Genomic DNA, 14,240 nt, shown 5'->3' on the forward strand with positions numbered 1-14,240 from the left:
ATCGCGCCGATGCCCAACCAGCTGGCTAGCTGTCCAAGTCAGTGAAAGGGTCGCAGCCAATCAACGTTCAGAACCGCCCGTCGGCAGTGGGAACGGGAGCTCCTCCCGCGATCGAATCCAGCCACCTGGCCCGTTCCACGAATGCCCACGACCTCTGCAAAGGCCACGTTTAGTTGGTCGAAATCGACGCCGCCGAATTTACTGTAGCGTAACATAGTATTTTGTTTGCGTTTGATAATAATTGTTCAACCATTAACTAATTAGGTTTAAAACGTTCGTCTCGCAAAGTAGAATTAAACTGTGCAATTAATTTTTGATTTCGCCTATATTTAATACTTTGTATATATACCGTAAATTTATGTGACGAGAAATCTTTTTTTTATATAGTGTCAAATTCAAAAGTTTGGGGCCAAAAGTTTCTTCATCAAGTTTAATAACGCACTCCAAGTCAGGAAATCCCCGATGATCTCCTGCGCGTCGCAGCCCAAGCCACTCGATTAGTGGAGTCCACTAACCAAGCACGCGTCGTCCCTCGCCGTTCCAGATCCCAATCCGCAGCAGCCGGCCAGTCCGATCCATCTCCCCACAACCCATTCCGCCATCCGCCTTCCCCGTTCGCTCTCGTCGGCGCGCGATGGAGGGTCTCATCAAGGGGTTGGTCCACGTGGCCATCGACGCCGTGCGCGAGAGGGACCACGGCCGCGGCGGCGGCGACGACGGCGAGGCGCCGAGGAGGAGGGCGCCGCAACGCGCCGACCCGGACGCCGACGGGGAGGAGGAACGCGACGAGCGATCGCGGTCGACGTGGGCCGAGGTGCGTGCCACTTGCTGCTTTCATTTGCGAATGCGAATGCGAATGTTTGATTTTATTGGCCTTGGCTGCTCTAAGCCTGGAGTGGTTTGGCTCCCCCGCAGATCGTCTCCGAGCAGAAGGGCAGCGATCCAGATGAGCGCCGGGACCATCGGAATTCGGGGCGGGTGAGTGGCCGCTGCTGTGCTGGTGGGCGAGCGATGATTCTATAGGTCTAATTATGGAATTGTTCACTTCGATTTTCTCATCGCATTAAGGACAATCGGCATGAGAGGAGGGAGGATGAGGGTTGGAAAAGGGTCGATGGTAGAAACCAGCCGCAGCACCCCGCAGGCCGGCATAACAAGGTTGGCCGGATTTAGATTGATTATACGCAGATTTAAGTGTGCATTCCTGGGTTACTTCTTTTGAAGCATGCTGATGTAGCTGCGTGTGTTCAATTTCTGCAGTGCGAGGGGGAGGAAAGGTGGGATGGCGGCAGCCGGCGCTCTCAGCAACAGCAGCAGGCACAAGGATACGGGAATCAACAGTAGGTTCCTCCTCCCCCCCCCCTCATTTTTACTTTCCTTACAAGAGTTGGGCAATTCACCTGCTCATCTTTCACTAGATACTGCTTGAAATGGTACTTACAGCCGATGGAAATGGTAAATTCTGGATTTGTATTTTAATCATATAGGAATAATGTGGTATGTTTATGGTCAGTTGAATGAATAGTTCTCTGATGCACTAATGAGCTGATAGCCTGAGAATCACTGACATAATATGCAAGATTTTTCTTTCCATGTAGAATCTTCCGAAGTACAAAGTTGCAATAACACTACAGCTTTATTGGTTAAATTTGAAAGTCTTGTCATACTAGTTTTACGCAGATATAGTTTTTTGCTCTTAAACCTTTTCGTAGAAGAATTATTACAAGCCCAAATGATTGGCTGCCTGTTAGAGTGTCTTATCAAGTTTATGATTTGGATTATTTTAGGAAGAAGAGAGGATAAATGATGGAGGTTGGCAGACCGTCGGTGAGAAAAAGCGCCATGGAAGACCACAGCAGGTATGATTTCAGTCTTTCAAAGATCAGAAATGACATTTCTTTTTCGTTATTTTGTTTCGTCGTAGAATATATTTCAGCTCTTACTTTAGTTTTCAGGTCCTTTTACTTCTATATATACAGACAGTCAACCAACATTTAGCCATGGAACCAATGCTTTATTGAGTTCTTGTTAGTATGTTACACTGAAAATGAATCAGTTGACCTTTGGCTGGACTTGTGGATGAATAAAGTGCCAATGCATTCCTTTCCAGAGCTCTTCTCTTTTGTGAAGTCCAAAACAACTATCCTAGCTGCTGGCAAGGAATGTGAAAATCTTCTGGACCTATTCCACCTACCTCTCTCCCAGCAGGCTTTCCATCAGTTGACTATCCTGGATTCGGATCTCCAACAACTAGCTCTAAATGAAAATTCAGATCAGTGGACCTGCATCTGGAACTCCAAATCTTTTTCAGTGGCCAAAGCCTACAAACACCTCAGTGGACACAACATAATTCACCCAAGTTTCAGATGGCTTTGGCACAGCTCTATCCAGAACAAACACAAAGTTTTCTGATGGCTAATTCTAAAAGACAGGCTGAGTACTAGAGAACTCCTAAAGAGGAAAAACATGGAACTACAAGACTATAATTGTGTCCTCTGCATAAACCCGATGGAAGAATCGCTGAACCATCTGTTGCTTCACTGCCCCTTTGCCATTTCATGCTGGAATTGGCTGCAGATTCAAGTAAATCCAGATTCAAACATCTCTCAGGCTATGGAAAGTTTCAAAGCACAATTACAAGTACCCTTCTTCATGGAAATCATAATCCTCATGTGCTGGACGATATGGAAAGCAAGAAATGGGCTAATTTTTTAGCACAGAATGCCATCTCTGGAAGATTCAAAGAACTGCTTCAAGTCAGAATTTGCGCTGTTCCTATTTCGCGCAAAGAGAAGATATTTTCCTTCAATTTCTTCATGGTTAAACAATCTGGTTTAATCTTCCTAGTTAGGCTTATTTTCTTCATCTCTTTCTTCGTTTCTTGAACTCCTGCTTTGTTGTTGTTGTCTCTGTACTATTTTCCTTTTAATAAAAAAATTTCCAGTAGGGGCGTGCCCCTCCTGTTCATTCAAAAAAAAAAGAATCAGTTGACCATTTCAGAATGTGGTCTGCTAAAAATGCCACTCGCCGACTTTTCCCTCTTTGCTCATCTTTGAATGATCAGTATTATAACGCAAATGTAACAAGAATGTGAATCAAGTCAAGATAATCGCTATGAAGTTTTCTTTTCGAGTCTATCAATACTCTGAGTGGTTGTTTGGATCTCTAAAATATAAATATGTTTTAGCTAAATGAGTTTTAAAGAGGTTTTTAGATAAACCAGTTTTGAGTTGGTTAGCGTGAGTCTAATTAAAAATGTGCTTGGATGGTTCCTGGCTACAAACAAACGTGAGTAAACTATGTTTGGTTGGACCGTATTTTCTGGCGTTGGATGCCTCGGCCTCGGCGAGATTGTGGATTCGTGGTTATCAAAAATTAGTTTATTAAAAACGATGCGGTTAATACACAATTTTCTGGTTTTGTGGAAAATGGATTTATCTTATATGGGAGTTGTTGGAAGATCCAAACACAGATTTACGGTAGTTACAGTAAACCTGGTTCTACGGAAACTAGTTCTCATAAGTCGCCAGATCCAAACAACCTCTGTGTCATTCTGTTAGAGCATACCAGTTTGAGCTTTATTGCTGCCTTGCTGGTGACAGATATGAGCAAACCAGGTGTAGATACACGGCTACACCCCATTTGTTTCTTGTAAGACTGTTACTTTTATGCCCACATAAATCAATTGACACTCTAGTTGAATGGTGATAATTGCATGTTCTGAAGCTTTCTTGTACTATCTGAACTCTGAATTCACGACATTGCATAATGCAGTCTGAAGCATGGAATGGATACAGAAAGCCGCCATCAGAACAAAAGTACTCTGAGGATGTCGGTCAGATTCACCAAGGACTCAATGTAGAGCCCACCAGGGAGGAGCTGAATAGCTTATCGAAAGCCTGTAGCCAACTTTGGGAGCTCGATATGAACCGTCTCGTTCCTGGTAAGGACTACAGAATCGACTGTGGCGAGGGGAAGAAAGTTTATCAGAAGGGTGATATGGCATCTGAAAGCTTGTTCAGCTGGCTAGGCGACGATGTGCTAAGAAAACCCACCTACTCATGTTTCTGCGCACTTCTGGATAACTACAACCCACACCAGGGGTACAAAGAAGTTGTTACCCAGCAGGATAAGCACGAAGAAATAGCTTTCATTGAAGAGATTTCCAGAACAGCACCAATTAAGTACTTACACCGGTACTTAGTGCAGAAGGGGGCTGTACCTCAGGACTATGAGGACTTCAAGAGAATGCTGACATCCCTATGGTTTGATTTGTATGGAAGAGGTGGCAACTCTAGCTGCTCTTCTGCCTTTGAGCATGTGTTTGTTGGTGAGATCAAGGGACCGGGACAAGGGGAGAATGAGGTATCAGGCTTCCATAACTGGATTCAGGCAAGTTCTCGTAATGTTACAAAAGTCTAGTTTCCTTATTTGGACATTTCTAACAGGTATTGTGACTAATTTGCAGTTTTACCTGGAAGAAGCCAAGGGAAATGTGGATTACCAAGGTTATATATTTCCAAGGCGCCGTGGTGAATCGGTGAGTATATACTATATAGTTAAGCATTGATTGTACGCTGCTGCATACAAATAATGTTAGCTAAATGTTCTACCCTGGTCTTGGCAGCCTGATTCAGAGACACAGCTGCTGACTGTTCAGTTTGAGTGGCATGGTGTGCTGAAATCAGTATCCAGCACGTTGATTGGTGTCAGTCCTGAGTTTGAGGTTGCACTCTACACATTGTGCTTTTTTGTCGGAGGGGAAGATAACCGTGTCGATATTGGCCCATACAGTGTGAACATTAAGTGCTACCGATTGGGGAACAACAAAATTGGATCAGCCTTTCCCATTGCAGAGAACTGATTATTTGGTGCTTTGCTTCTGCAAGTTTGTAAATCTTCACTTTTTTTTGGTTTCATAGTCACTTATATGAAGTTAATATTGTTGTACTGTTCAAGGATAGCTGGTTACTTGTGCATGAAAAGGTACCATACTGTTCAATTTGTATTGCTACTTGCACTACTGAAAAAGCTGATAACTGAGACTAAAATTACTTTTTCATGGTTTTGTTGCTGTGTATGTGGAAGCATTGCGCTGAATATTTTCTGGCTTTGTCAAGTTTATGTACTGCTTTGCTGTTTCTTGATGAAATTTCAGTACGGTCTGCACAGAGACAGGTGAGCATAAGAATGCATGGTTTATATAGGAAAATGAGCATTATGTTTTATTATGCGTGTTACGTATTAAAAGGTGCAAAGCCATACTTATTCCACAGAAAAAAAGAAAGAAAGAAAGGAGTTATCAATATTTTTTCCAAGTTTGCAAACAGAATCTATGGATCCACACAAACCGGAGACTGCCATTCTGTCAAACGTTTGACTCAATTGCTTCGTCAGACTTTTAGAGCAGAAATTCAAAGGCAGAAAGGTGGCGTCGCGTATTTCAGTAGAACAAGAAAGCACTTTTTTTTTCTATTCAAACATTGCAACTTCCGCATCGTATATTATTAGGTTGAGATTTGAGAAGAAAACGGCAGGACTGCATTTCACACCTTCCATTTTTCCGTCATCTTTTGCTAGTGCTTACTCAAACACTGACCCATCAGATCAGGCAATGGAAAAAATCAATGTCAACCTTCTAATCCGCACACAACAACAGAGAAAGGATATTTCAGAAGTCACAGGTTCAGACTGTACATGAATGAAGTCAATGGCATCAACAACGGCAGGAGATCACGTGGGAACAGCGGCGGCAGTGGCAGCAGCCCTCATGAGCATGAGCCGCCGCCTCGCATGAGCGTCAGCAGCACCCCCTAGAGCGGCCAGATGAAGCATCCGTCTCTTCCTCGCCTCCGCTGCCACCGCCACGGCACTGGCATCCTCTGCGCCCGGCGCCGGGGGCGCCTCCTCCTGAGGAGGCGAGCCCTGGCACTCCGCCGCGGCACCCACGACGACAACGCCGTCCATCTCCGTGTGCCGCATCGCCTGCCTCAGCCCCTCGACCACGTCCCTCATCGTGGGGCGGTCCCTGGCGTGCTTCGCGAGGCAGCCGTTGGCGAGCTTGGCCACCTCCGTGGCGCCTCGCATAGGGTACCTCCCCTGGAGCCTCGCGTCCATGATCGCCCCGAACTGCTCGCTCTCGGGCGGGTGCCGCCGCACCCACTCCAGGAGCTTCTGCTCGTTCCTGGGCCGGTTGCGTTCGATGGAGCGCCGCGCGGTGAGGATCTCGTACAGCACCACGCCGAAGCTCCAGACGTCGCTCTTGGTGGTGAGGTGCCCAGTCTGCACGTAGTCCGGCGCTGCGTAACCGAAGGTGCCCATGACCTGATTGATGATCGCGTAATGGAGCATGCAAAAGTTTTCAGAAATCAGAATGCACATATGCGACACTTGTCGTTTTGGTGAAAGTACGCAGCATTTCACATACCGCTGTGGACACGTGAGTCTGGCCTTCTGATGGCCCCTCCCTTGCCAACCCAAAGTCTGATAGCTTGGGTCTGAACTCCTCGTCCAGCAGTACGTTGGACGCTTTGAAATCCCGGTATATGATCTACCCAAATCAGAAAAACTATCGTCATGTTTACTGAACAAACATTCTTCTATCTAGTATATAGTACATAAATCACGAACCGTGCCAAGTTCTGACGAAACGTGGAAAGGAATATTGCTACCTGAAGTTCCAGGTCCTCATGGAGATACAGCAATCCCTCGGCAGCGCCCAGTGCGATCTGCAGCCTGACATCCCATGGAAGCACAGGGTACGCCCGGTTGAACAAGTGGTCGTCCAGCGTCTTGTTGGGCATGAACTCGTACACCAGCAGCCGCTGCGGGCCTCGGTCCGTCTGCGAGGCGCAGTACCCGATGAGCTTGACGAGGTTCCGGTGCTCGACGACGCCCAGGAAATGGACCTCGGCGAGCCACTCCTTGTGGCCCTGGTGGACGGCATCAAGAACGGAGTCGGAATGAGCACACTACATCCATTGCGATCTCGCGAGCGTGGATGCGGGCCATGATGTACGTACGCAACGTACCTGACGTCCGTTGGGGTTGAGCCTCTTGACGGCGACCGGCGTGTCGCCGGGGCCGCCTCCGGGGAGCCGGAGGACGCCCCTGTAGACGCCCCCGAAGCCGCCCTTGCCGACCATGAGCAGCGGGCTGAAGTCGCGCGTCGCGACGCGGAGCTCCCGGAGGCCGAACTCCCGCAGGGCGCCCCTCTCCTCGTACAGCTCCGGGATGCTCCGCGCCGACGAAGCGGAGCCCGAGCCGGAGGACCCGCTCGCCGCCGGCCTCGCGCCCGAAGCCTCCGAGACGTTCGCCGACGACGACGCAAACGAGGCGCAGCTGGTGGCTGCCGCGGACGCGAGCGACCGCGCCTCAGTGGAGACGGCAGAGGAGAGTGCGGCAGGCGCCGGCGCGGGGGCCGTCGCCTCCGGCCGCCTCTTGCAGCTCCTGGACCAGCCGTGGAAGAGGCGGAGGCAGCCCATTTCTGTGACGGGTAAGCTGGCGCAAAAAAATTCTGCTTGTGCCTTGTAGTACGTGTTTCTTGCGCGCTATCTACTGCTACTGCAGCTGTCACTCCTCAATCAAGAACTCTGATTACAAAGGGAAAGGCCAAGATTTGGTGACGAAAACGGAGGATTTATTTCGTTTTCTTCGCTCTATGTTGGCTCCAAAAGACTAGAAACAAGCAACGCCCGAGAAGAAAACTTCAACCGGGGTATAAATATAAATATCTGACAGATGGAGGACAGCATTCGACTGAAGAACGCATACGAAGGGGGGAAAAAAGAGGAAACCTTCATGCATGAAATGCGTCCATGTGGCTGCACCTCGCGATCACTTGCTCGCACACATCAACACACTCGTGGTTCCCTGTCCTGGCGACAGAGACACACGCCGGGAGGCTTAAAATCTGCCGAGTGAGAAGTGGAGGGAGGCCAGCAACTTTTGATCCCTCCTAACATCCGAGACCCTCGGTATAGCGATGAAACGAAATGTCACGCGGTTTCGAGCCATCGCTACCATGCCATGCCTTGAAATGTTCAGATATTGCGGCGGTACAGTACAGCCACCTTGTTTGCTGTTGGGTCTTCAAATTCGGTAGGGCCGGGTCACTCACTCGTGCCACAAGCGGGTAGCCACTTCTCTGCCTCCTTCAGGGACCCAACCCAATTGCCAATTGATTAACCCAGTCACACTCCACAAACATTATGAACTCCTCCTCACTGCAACTGGCCTGTCATGGGACATGACTCATGAGACTTGGAACCTGGTGGTGACCTCAAGCATCCGTAGTGCAAAGTTTATTTATACACCTAGAGGTTGTAACGATGTGGTGCATGGACTTGCGGCGAAAGGATTCAAGAGCTGGTCCTAGTACTAATGACATGTCTGACAGTATCCCGAGTTGTATGGTGCACTTGGTAGCAAATGATGAATTTGGTTTCTGTTTCCTGTTAATGGAACGCGAATTTCTTATTAGAAAAAAAAAACTCCTCTTGCTTCTTTTCTGTTTTGAGACTTGCACCGTAGTACGTTTTAATGTTTTTTGTAGAAAAGAAGAAGAAGAAAGCGTGCCGCCGCTGGCATCAAGACACGAAGTAGATGCTGACCATTGACGAGTGCGCGTCAAGACGCTGACCTAGACCTGTCGCATTCGAAGACATGCATGCTTGGTGAGCTGTCCGTGGCGGACTTTGGCATCACTATGTTGACCCTGCAAGGCACGGACACCGTCTAGCGTAAGATGATCTAAAAGCATCACCAATAATCCTCTTATATATACTTAGGGTCTATTTAAAACAGCTCCCCTACATATTTTTCAGTTAAAATAGGTGTGGCTCCACAAATTTTGCTCTAGTAAAAAATGTGAAGCTGTAAGAGCACTTAAAGGAATGCTCCAAGAACTTTATGATTTCACAGAGTTGCTCTACGGTAGAGTTTATGGAGCAATCCTAAACAAACCCTTAATCCGTTTATCTCCTGTATATGGTCATCGTAACAAAAGAAATCCTATAAATATATCTCTCCTTAAACAGTTCTCCTATTTCAAACTTGGCAGCACGTGTCATCTAAGGTACATGAGCTCATAAAATGCACATTGCTGCATCGTAGGTCCAAATAGGCCTTGGCCAGACCTAATTGCCCACATGGCAGCCCACGATGTCACCCGCCTCATCCATGCGCTCGCCCCGTGGCGTGCCCCCCTTTCGCCGCCGCGCCAATCGCGCCTTGTCTGGGCGGACCGCGCCGCTCGTCAACTTCGTGAGGGTCTGGAGATAAGTCTGGATGTTGCCGATGAGCATGGACATGACGATGAGGCCGAAGAGAGAGCAGTCTGTTCTTGGTGAGTGGTGTCCAGCACAGCGGTGCCCTTGGACGGTGCAGGAACTTCCAGATCATCACCTGCGGAAGCGGGAGCACGGACATGAGATCGGCGGAGAAGAAACGGTGCATGTAGCGCCGCGCGATGATGAGCGCGGTGTCGATCACGAGCTCGCCACGCCCGAACACCCTGGAGGACAACTTGATGTAGGCGGTGCGGAACTGCAGCGCGATGTGGCTCAGGAAGAAGAGGTCCACCAAGCTGCGCACGGTGGTGGTGGAGATGGGGAGCCAGCGCCGTCGTGACGCGCGATGATAAGACCAGCTGCATCTACAGATACTTTACCTAGTAGTGTCATCTCGCCACTCTACATATACGTATACACGATCTTTTGCACAAGGACTAGCTAGTGCACTGCTACACAGGACTAGCTAGTGCGCAGCCGCCGACCCTGCCAGTTCCTGCAGCAGTCGAGGTCAGAGACCCCGAGGCCGCCCGGCGCATGATCATCGACCACGCCGACTCCTTCACCAAACAGCCCGCCGTGCCCTTCCCCGTGGACCTCGACGTCGGGCAACCCAAGACCACCAACATCAACACCGCGCCCTACGGCCCGCTCTGGTGCGTGCTCCAGTGCAACCTCACCGCCGGCGTCCTCCACCCCTCGCACCTCGCCCGCCTCGCGCCGCTCCAGCGCGACGCAGTCCGAGGACCTCGTCGTGGGCCTACTCACCGCCGCTCGGGGCGGCCGAGAAGGAGCGGATAACGGCGAGGCGGTCCGCGGTCATCGCCGTCCGCGACGCCCCGTATGTTGCCGTGTTCAGGGTGGTGGCGTGCATGTGCTTCGGCGACGATGGCGTCGGCGAGCGTGACGTTCGCTCCTACAGCGCACGCTGAGCGAGTTCTTCCACTTCGGCGTGGACGCCAGGCGCCTGGCCACCACGAGGCTGGCGAGGCTACTGCACTAGAGGCAGTGGCGATACCTGGTCGGCACGCACGGCCGCCTGGCCGAGGTCTTCGTCCCTGCCATCGCAGCGCGGCGGAAGGTCCGACGTAACAACGCCGGCCGTAGCTGCGGCGATGTCCACGATGCAGGATATGAGGAAGGCGTGGTTGGGGCGCACCAGCACCGGGTCCTGCGGGTCGAAGATGCGCCGGGAGGTGTTCTTGAGGTCCACCCTGAACACGGCTGCCATGGTGGCGCCGCCCCGGAGCGACCGCCCGTGGCGAGGCAGGGCACGACATAGGCGAGCGGCGCGGTCAGCATAGACGAGGCGCGATTGGGGCGGCGGCGGTCTAGGCGAGCGCGGAGCGCAAGGACCAGGCGGGTGACAGCGTGGGCTGCCACGTGGGCAATTAGGTCTGGCCAAAGCCATTTGGACCTCTGCTGCAGCATGGGCCAAGTTTCTGAAGCCAGATGTGTATTTTAGAAGTTCATACATCTAGGTGACACGCGCTGCTAAGTTCGAGGTTCGTTTTACTCTTTAAAAGACCTCCTCCTGCATCTTTTCTGTTTTGAGACGTGCCCGGTAGTTTTAAGGTTAAAGATAAATACAGCGTACGTCTATCAACTTTTTGCGCCGTGTCATTCAGGTCTAATAACTCGAAAGCGTAGATTTGAGTACATAAATTTTTTAAGTTGTGCCATTTAGGTCCATACCCCTCTGTTTGGGGAATTGATCCTACGTGGCAATACATGTCAGCAGCCACCGTGCTCCAGAGGTCGGGTGAGCAGCACGTGAGGGCCCTTTGCCAATCGTTTTTTTCAATACCCCCCTATGCTTTCCATTCCCTCGCTCTTCACCCCTTCCTCTCCCTTTCCTTCGAAGCCATCGTCACTCCCTGCATTTCAGACGACGCCGGGCCGCTGGGTGGGACGACGGAGGCGGCGGGTGATACCAACGACGACGTAGCCGGTGGAGGCGGTGAAGATTCTGCAGGGTGGTGGTGGTGCCGAGCGCTGACTGCCGCGCCGATGTTCCCCGATGGTGAGTTCTTCTATTTCATGAACTCTGAAATTGGTTGTGTCTTCCTCAAATCCCCGATGTTCCCTCAAGATTCTAGCTCCTCCGCTGTAGATCTAGGTAAACCAGGTGATGTTCCACTGTTTAGGTGCATAGAATGCCACAAGTGGCATGTGGTTCGGCATGTTTTGAAGCAACCCTGGAGCGACGGTGAGGTTTTCTACTGTTGCCCGGCCCACAAGGTTAGATTCAAACTGTTTTGATTCGACTGGATGTTTACATTGTAGCTTGCAGTGAAGATTGATCTTTTCCTCTTGCTTTGTAGCGCAAAGGCTTGGGCTGTCCCTTTTTCAAATGGGAGAAGGAGTATATCCAACATGTTGAGTCTTTGAAGGAGGGCATGGGATTTTCTCAGCATCTGATGCCGCAGGAGCAAGCAAGTGCCTCCAATGCCGAGCAAGTTGTGGAATCCAAAGAGCAGGAAGCAGCCGTAGGGATGAACAAGGAAAGAGGCATAGTTGTTGATGCTGATATTGTGAAAATTTTGCAAAGCTTGGTTAGAACTGGTGACAACTTAGTTAGGTTGATGCAACTGACTTGTTTCATGGCTCTATGTATTACCTTGTTGTTGTTCTTGATCCTGGTTGGAATCACCATTAAGGTCTGAATGTGTACAGATGAATGACTAAGTTATGTAGTTCTATGCAATTTGAAGGTGTATAGTCTAAAATGTGAATGTGAGTTTGCAATTTTTCTCTCATCTTGAAAAATGAAAGAAATCCAAACTGATTTGTGGGGGTATGGCCCCCAAGACGTGGGCCGCACCATCGGAGGTGGCCCGGCCCATAAGATCAAGGCGTGCACGGCGCTGCTCGGCGTGCACCGCAAGACATTGTATAGTACCAAATAGGATACTTTACGTGTAACCCTGCCCCTCTAGAGTATATAAGGAGAGGCAGGGGTCCTCTACTTGACATCATGTATTCAATACAATACACCAAAGACACAGGACGTAGGGTATTACGTCGATCAGACGGCCCGAACCTATCTAAATCGATGTCTCTGCGCCTTGTGTCACCATCTGGTTCCTAATTACGCGTATCCCCACCGACAAATCTACCATCGTGGGATACCCCTCGGTGGACTGCCGAGCATATTCTGTCGACAGTTGGCGTGCCAGGTAGGGGTGTGCGCTTGATCCATGGCGAGCCAGATGGATCTCAAATCAACAACGCGTTCTCGTCGTCAATCTCGTGGAGATCCATCCCGGTCCACGACGACGATTCATCATAGCTACACCAGCCCCTGCGACAGCAGATCTGATCTCAGAACCACCTCCGAGGTCGTCTTCACCAGCAACTCATCGCCGCTGCTCTCGTCAGTCCTTGTTGACGACTCACCGTCGCCGTCCTCGTCGGCCCTCGTTGACGACTTGCCATGGCTCTCGTTGATATCCCTCGTCGACGTCTAGCCGCCGCTGCTCTCTCGTCGACGACTCGTCGCCGCTGCCCTCGTCGATGACTCGCCGCCGCTGCCCTCGCCGACATCTTTCGCCGACGTCCCTCACCGTCGACTCGTCGTCACCGCTCGGCGGCCTTCGCCGATATCTTTCGCCGACATCCCTCGCCGTCGACTCGTCGTCACCGCTCGGAGGCCTTTGCCGACATCTTTCGCCGATGACCCTTGCCATCGACTCGTCGTCACCGCTCGGCGGCCTTCGCCGACATCTTTCGCTGACGTCCCTCATCATCGACTCATCGTCACCGCTTGGCGGCCTTCGCCGATATCTTTCGCCGACGTCCCTCGCCATCGACTCGTCGTGACCGCTCGATGGCCTTCGCCGACATCTTTCGCCGATGTCCCTCGCCGTCGACTCGTCGTGACCGCTCGGCGGCCTTCGCCGACGTCTCTCGCCGTCGACTCGTCGTCACCGCTCGGCGGCCTTCGCTGACATCTTTCGCCGACGTCCCTCGCCGTCGACTTGTCATGACCGCTCGGCGGCCTTCGCCGACATCTTTCGCCGACGTCTCTCGCTGTCGACTCGTCATCACTGCTCGGTGGCCTTCGCCGACATCTTTCGCCGACGTCCCTCGCCGTCGACTCGTCGTCACCGCTCGGTGGCTTTCGCCGACATCTTTCGTCGACGTCCCTCGCCGTCGACTCATCGTGACCGCTCGACAGCCTTCGCCGACATCTTTCGCCGATGTCCCTCACCGTCGACTCGTCGTGACCGCTCGGCGGCCTTCGCCGACATCTTTCACCGATGTCCCTCGCCGTCGACTCGCTGTGACCGCTCAGCGGCCTTCGCCGACATCTTTCGCCGACGTCTCTCGCCGTCGACTTGTCGTCACCGCTCGGCGGCCTTCGCCGACATCCTTCGCCGACGCCCTCGCCGTTGTCTCGTCGTCATTACTCGGCGGCCCTCACCGACATCCCTCGTCGCCGCCGAGCTATAAGCAAGCTGCCCACGTCGCCGACCAGATAACGCTATACGCCGCTGACTCGATATTCTGTCTAAAGCTAAGTCACGTTTTAATATTCTTCTAAGTATTCTCCAATCTCCGTATATCGCCATTATTTTTCTCTGAGTTGTTTTCTCCATATTTGTTCTCCAAACAATTTTTCGAACCCCCGAACAGTCACGTTGATGCTCGGATGCCTCCAGAGATGGCCCTGTCTCTGGCTCCTCCCTACACGTGCTACGGGCTCCGCGCTCTACATTATGGGTGGTCGGCAGCGACTCCTTAGCGACGTCTGTTCCTCCTACACGTGCACGGGCTCCACGCTCGATGTTATGGACTATGGGCTAGCTAGGGCTGGAGACTCAGCTACACACTAACTAGTCGGGCGGTTTATATTAAATATAAATATATTTTCACGCCAACTAATCACCGAACTGCATATGTCGTTTCATCACCATTGCTGATTTTTCTCCAGAGTTTATTTATTTG

At 51.1% G+C, this 14,240-nt stretch overlaps 1 protein-coding gene and 1 pseudogene across 1 annotated transcript; one reads left to right on the forward strand and one right to left on the reverse strand.

Annotated features, from left to right (window-relative positions):
• The first annotated feature begins 459 nt into the window (after positions 1–459).
• Positions 460–5,062, forward strand: LOC136496813 (uncharacterized; annotated as a pseudogene).
• Positions 5,063–5,184: 122 nt separating this feature from the next.
• LOC136496812 (probable serine/threonine-protein kinase PBL19) lies at positions 5,185–8,380 on the reverse strand. The gene is made up of 4 exons (XM_066492570.1): positions 7,032–8,380; positions 6,672–6,932; positions 6,428–6,550; positions 5,185–6,324 (listed from the first exon to the last, which is right to left on the reverse strand). The coding sequence occupies exons 1-4, from the start codon at positions 7,482–7,484 to the stop codon at positions 5,734–5,736; spliced, it is 1,428 nt and encodes a 475-aa protein (XP_066348667.1). The 5' UTR covers positions 7,485–8,380; the 3' UTR covers positions 5,185–5,733.
• Positions 8,381–14,240: the final 5,860 nt, after the last annotated feature.

Source organism: Miscanthus floridulus, chromosome 12 (genome assembly GCF_019320115.1).
Source record: "Miscanthus floridulus cultivar M001 chromosome 12, ASM1932011v1, whole genome shotgun sequence".
In the NCBI taxonomy this organism is placed as follows: Eukaryota; Viridiplantae; Streptophyta; class Magnoliopsida; order Poales; family Poaceae; genus Miscanthus; species Miscanthus floridulus.

Bases quoted from the DNA above. Each gene is read 5' to 3' on its own strand.
- LOC136496812 (XM_066492570.1), bottom strand. From the start codon at position 7,484: ATGGGCTGCCTCCGCCTCTTCCACGGCTGGTCCAGGAGCTGCAAGAGG. The intron at 6,551-6,671 runs GTAGCAATATTC...TGATTTGGGTAG, and splicing joins ATGAGGACCTGGAACTTCAG to ATCATATACCGGGATTTCAA. The intron at 6,325-6,427 runs GTATGTGAAATG...ATCATCAATCAG, and splicing joins AGACTCACGTGTCCACAGCG to GTCATGGGCACCTTCGGTTA.